This window comes from Larus michahellis, chromosome 6, assembly GCF_964199755.1.
Source record: "Larus michahellis chromosome 6, bLarMic1.1, whole genome shotgun sequence".
Taxonomy (NCBI): domain Eukaryota; kingdom Metazoa; phylum Chordata; class Aves; order Charadriiformes; family Laridae; genus Larus; species Larus michahellis.
Window position 1 is genome coordinate 63,159,197 of NC_133901.1, and position 6,000 is coordinate 63,165,196.

A 6,000-nucleotide genomic window follows, 5' to 3' on the forward strand; every position below is an offset into this window, starting at 1 on the left:
GCGAACATGTTATATCGACGTATTTAACTCAGTAACTCCAGGTCTAGTACACTTTCACTACTATACATTACTATATCAATAGAAAACTTGGACTAGATGATGACAGGATGCTCAGGTATAACTTACAGCCACATAAAATATTTGAAGATGTTTCAAATTCTTGCTTTCATTACGTCTGATGGAAATAAATACGGGTATATGGACTGACCCTCACGCTTTTACTTTTACTTCTCAATCAGTTTGGATTAAGTTAAATTAGTTCAACCAAAAAAACAGTGGGTTTGTTTTCCCCCATTAAGTTACCAAACTGCGAAAGGGCAGATGAAAGATTCCTCTTCTGACAGAGTTGCCGTTGAAAAAAGTTGCCAGCTCAGAATCGCTCCTGTACCAATACACAAATATTGGTGAAATATATCAATAGAAATGCTGAAAATCTGGTTAGACTGGGGTATTATCCAAAGGAAATAAGAGATATGAGCTGCACGTTTTAGGTATGGTCTTTGTCATCATGCTAAACTTTTGCATAATGTTTCTGGTGGAGAGAGAAGACAAAAGGAAGTTAATGTATACTGGCTAGTATGACCATATTAAATATCTAGAACATTTGGGGCACTATTAGAAAAATAAACCATTTGGAGCTTTTCTTTATTCAACTTCTGTTTTTTTTAGTTTGAGTTTCAAAGGTACAATTACAGCAAACCACAGCCAAGTTAAAGGCTGTAATGAATAGGGTCATAGGTATGAGTTTCCAGTTGTTGTCCCAAGAAGAAAGACTGAAGTTCAAAGAGCAGATTGAAGAATTAGCAAATGATGATTTATCTCTTGTCGTCTTCTTCGTTTTTCCAAAATGCCTTCCATAAGTAGCAGTCATCATGTGTAGATGACAACTTAGGATGCAGTGGCCTTATAACAATTATACCAAGATTTAACTAATTTTACCAGATAAAGCATATAGAACCTTTTTTTAATAAGTTGTAAGAATTATACAATTCTGCTATTGAGAGTTTCTTTTGAAATAAATGCATCTTTGTTTAATGAGATAAGTAGCAATATAGCGCTCTCAATGCGCTTAGGGTTTAATAAAGTCATTGCTGAGTATACGTTAATTTCTTCTTCATTTGAATCGTGTGAATGTAGTCAGCGGAGGCACATTGAGGCTGAGAATCAGGAGACATCCCTTCTCACATTAAAAAAAGGCACCTCACAGCCCCAAACCCCAGGCCCTACTGTGTGCATTGGGTTGTTATTTCTTTTCCAGGAGTGGTCTTAAACAGGCTCTGTGGCTTTCAAGTTTTATTTGTCATTCTGACCACCACAGTTTATCAAATGCCTTGAAAGTCTGGAGTTTTTCAGTGCAATGATACACTACTTAAAGTTGTGGCTTCACTTTAATAGTCATAGAACTTTTTCATGTAGCGATTCTTATGTTTTTTAGAAAGTATATGTTGAGTTAAATCAGAAATGCTTCTCGACCAAAATAATGTCAGGTACAGTATTGCCAACTTTCTTGAAATACAACAGTATTCCCTTCTCTTTCGCAACTATGTTCATTAATAAGTTTAAATAAATTTACATTAGGTTAAACTGCGTGTCCGTATACACATACACTGCATATGTGATTTGTGGTGAACGAATATTTTGTGGCTACTTAATTTCTGACTACAAAGTTCTGATAATATTAGATTTGGGCTTGCTGTGCATAAAGTGTGTCAAACTTCAGCTACAGACCAGGGGGTGAAGTTGGTCAATTTAATTCCCCAAGATCTAAAGAAGGTCGGTATCATTTCATATAGCCCTGGCAGAGCAGATCATTACCAGACACAAATCTGTTCGTTACATGCCGAGGGTTTATAGCAAAATAAATAGACTGTCATCATAAGTTCAGAAAATTGTGTGTTCGACCCACGATAATGTGTAAAGGGCGTTTAATAGAGTTCAGCATTTATTCGTTATCTATATGCGGACAGAGACGGCGGTAGCGTTATCAGCTTTTTAAAAAAAATTCGGTAGTTTTCTGTGTCACGTGATGTGCCTCAGACACACACACACACACACGCGCGCACGCACACACCCCATCTCGCTCTCTGCGGCGCAGTTTTGATTTTAGTCACAGCAGAAGGCTTAGCCACAAGAGATTCCACTGGTTCAAACCAGCGTAAACCAGATATTTTTTTTTTTAGCCTACAAAGGAACAGATTACCTCTGGTATCGAATTCTGTATTGCAAAAAAAAAAAAAAAAAAAAAGAAAAAAATCTTTGTTTCAAAAATATGCTGATTATCATAACCTAAAATGGTGGCTGCACACGGCTTAGTGCTGTTTACAGTTGAGCAGTAAACATAATAAAAATAATGTTTCAAAATAGAAAAGTAAAGGTAACACGTTTTCATCAAGAGCATTGTTAAATGGGGGAAAAATACATCTTTTGTTAATTTGAATGAATATCTTTCAGCCAATGTTAAAAAAAACCAAAACCCTCTCCCATTACTTAGCTTAGCTGCAAATCCCATGCAGAGCTTAAATTCAGCCATGCAGCACAAACCAGATAGAACATTTTTGTTTGAGACCTATTGAAAAAACAAATGTGCAGCATTTTAAATCTCTCATTGATTATAGCAGGGTGGCATGCCCAAACGGGCTCTATTGCGGGAGAGTAGTTTTAAACTTTGGCCCTTTAAGTATCATAGTCAACTGAAGAATGGTGGCCTCAGAAAGAAAAGATAGCTATGTGATCAACTCCCAGATCGTCTCTTTCTAAAGAGCCTTAATGTTTGCCTTTTTGGGGAAAAAAGGGGGGGAAGATCTGGAGAAAGAGACCAATTTATGATAGGCCAAGCACTTGAATTTAAGCGCGGGTTTGGCGGACAATGCAGTTTTCTTTATAGCAAATTCTAGTAAAGTTCCTTTGGCTGCATACTGAAGAGCCGTTTCGGTTTAAGTCTGTGTAGTAGTAGCCCTCCTAATTACATCTCGTTAGAGTCTCGTTGTCTGTTTTGGGAACGGGGTGAGGAATACGTTCAGTTTTAGCCGAGCCATATGAAACAATAGAGAATAATGGAGGTTCTTTTGTTTCCTTCATGCTGGCGAGACTTTATTAGTAGTAAACATTCTCAGCTTACACAAGTGTTGAAAATTAGTGTTATGAAACTGTAGGTGAAGTATCAGCATAAACTGAGATAATGATGTAGCTGTTGTAATTTCGAATTCAACTGGAATCGGTGAGAGAACTGTAATTTTTTCATAAAGAGCCACCCTTATACAGACATTTGTTGTGAGTAATTATATGTTTTGTTCCAGTACAAATAATTTATCTATCTCTCTAAGGGGAGAGCTTATTACAACATAGCTTGATAATCAGGCTGGGGTTTTATTTAGTTTTATAGTAAACCTGCCAGAGCAATATTATTAATAGTGTTAGATTGTGTTGATTTGCAAACATAAATTGATAAATATTAATGTATATACTATATAAGTATACGCACACACACAATGTGTTATATATACAAACACTGTGTAGTGGTCTGGGATTAAGAACCTGGAATGGGTCTTTTCTGAGGGAAATGTGTTTCATGTTGTTCCCTATTCCTTTGTCTATTTTTAAATATGCTATGCAATAAATCATAATTCTGAGCCATTTAACTAAGCTGATGCTTTTTTTTTATTTAACTGGAAAAAACCCTCTGTATGAGGTTCAATAGTAAAATTAGATAATATAGTCACATTAGACCTCAGGTGTATAAAAATTGCAATACCGGTTACATACTACAAAGATGCAGTCATCTATTAATAAGTTAGATCTGCTAGTAAAATAAGAAATCAGTTGTCACAACTGAAATATACAGAAAACATTCTGAAAACTTGTATATACAAAACCACTTCAGCTGTACAATCTTCGAAGAGAGGAATAGTAAACTTGTTTTTTTCTTTATAATATAGACTTCTATGAAGTCATTCCCCTTTATTTCATGATGGTGTCTTAGATGTGGTTTAAAAGAGAATTTCACACTATTCTCTTTGTTTAATGTGACAGTGTGAGAAAGTGATCTTTATTCGTTCAAAAAACTCTGCATGTAGTCTATGTTTAGGTTCTTTTAATGTGTTTGTCTGTGATTTTTAAATGCTAAACATGTAAACAGATAAATTGTCAATGTTAATTCTGTATCCTGTCACACAACTGATCTTTCTTTCCTGCCATTTCTTTCCTTTTTATCTTTTTTGTGCGTTCATGTTGCAGTTGATAAAATTACGTGAAGAGGTGAGTACTTTCTTGCTTTTTGTTGTCTAGCTTTCCCTTTAAAGCTGAGTTTCTAAATCTGAAGTAGATCTTTTTGTTCATTGTTGCAGGGAAATCTACACAAAGCAAAAATATTGATTACATTGCTTTAAAATATTCACTGTTGTGCCTCTTTTTCCCTAGTAATTGTATACTTACATAGGAATCTCTAGATCAAACCTTAGAAATTAACGTTCTTTGATAGTGGAAATTTTTTTTAAAGGCACTAGAAAAAGAAGGAAAAAACCCCACCGTATTATTTGATCTCTGCTAGAATACCATGATCAAATCAGGTACAGTAATAATCGTGTTTGCATCACAAAATCTTTGATAGGGTAAATACATTTATACACTGGTATTGAAAGTGAAAGCACTGCTTTGGTAAAAACCTGTGCTGAAACACTGTAAAAATTACACAGTATTTCACAATGTTTTGAGTTTGGTGTGAGGTATTCAAGTAGCTTATGTATTATATTGGATATTGTATACCCACTGAAAATACAGTACAGGTAGACCTACGCACACATATCAATATTTATTATTTATTTGTGAGTGCTGTAGATCTGTAGGTGTAACACTAGAGATCAGTATTCCAGAACACCTTTCTTCCAGTTGTAAAATGACTCATAAATATTTAGAGAGAGAAGCCTGTTTTAATGGCCAGTTTCTCAAATGTTTCAGAATATTTTCTGAAATTAATCTCCTCTGTTACTTACTGCTGTAGCAAAGCAGGTATCTGAACTGCTTTTTTTTATTATTTCCCAATAGCCGCCAAAAAGAAGGTCTCGGTAAAGTCAAGATTGCTTATAGGTCACATTTCTGAAGGGTTTCGTATGGAGAGTTTGAAGCAATGAAGTATTTGAATAAATATGTTTAGAAGCACGAGTATTTTAACATCACATATTTGTCTGGTATCTTCTTTTTGAAACGTGTGTGCCCAGACACGTCAGTAATGAATACTGAGCTCTGCAGGAAAGGATTTGTAAGTTTTAGAAATGGTGATGACAAAGAATTGTAAAGTAACCAGATTAAGGACAATTACAGAGAATTCTTAAAAACAGTAAGATATTTGTGATATAAAGATTCTTTCACTAGTTCCCTGAATGCTTTATTTTTTTCCCTCTTCTTGTGGAGTTAATATTAATATGTTAAAGCTACAGGGTAAAACAGTTAACAAAAAAAAATTAAACAAAATAAACATGTAACCACATGAAAGCCCTCCCACCACTGCTGAGCTCCCCTCCCCAGTAGTCCCAGGATTCAAACAGATGACAATGTTGGTGCGTGGGTTTGTATAGCCTGATTTCTGAGATTGTTCAGAAGAACAAGGTTCATTTGCTCATCCCTTTACAACACCTGCACGTCTGCGCCTCTGCTTTTGTAAAAGAATGTAGTAGGATCATTTTTGCTTGCAAACATAGATTATGGTTTTATAAAAATACAGATTCCTATTTTGTAAATTTACTCTGAGAATTCAATCAGATAGAAAGAACAAAGCTGCTACTTAACTGCTCTTCTTTTTGAAATAGCTATGAAGGCAAATAAAAAAAATCAGGATGTTGTTGCAAAGGGCTGCAACTTGGGAGCTATATTGAACTCAGTCATACCTTTTGGAGCTTATAAATCCTCCTTCTTAGCCACCTAAAAATTTTGACATTGCTTCTGTTGATTTCCTTTTTTGCTTTTTCTTGCTGGCCTCATAAGTTACTTTTTCCTCTCTCTGCTTTT

At 35.1% G+C, this 6,000-nt stretch overlaps 1 protein-coding gene across 6 annotated transcripts in view; it reads left to right on the forward strand.

Annotated features, from left to right (window-relative positions):
• VTI1A (vesicle transport through interaction with t-SNAREs 1A) overlaps positions 1-6,000 on the forward strand; it is a 290,579-nt gene that overhangs the window by 59,407 nt on the left and 225,172 nt on the right. For 3 of the 6 annotated variants that reach the window (XM_074591127.1, XM_074591125.1, XM_074591129.1), the window contains exon 5: positions 4,234-4,254. The exons of the other annotated variants lie outside the window; for them this stretch is intronic. In XM_074591127.1, the coding sequence (XP_074447228.1) occupies positions 4,234-4,254 (21 nt within the window). The remainder of the gene's footprint in view (positions 1-4,233; positions 4,255-6,000) is intronic. 6 annotated transcript variants of the gene reach the window in all.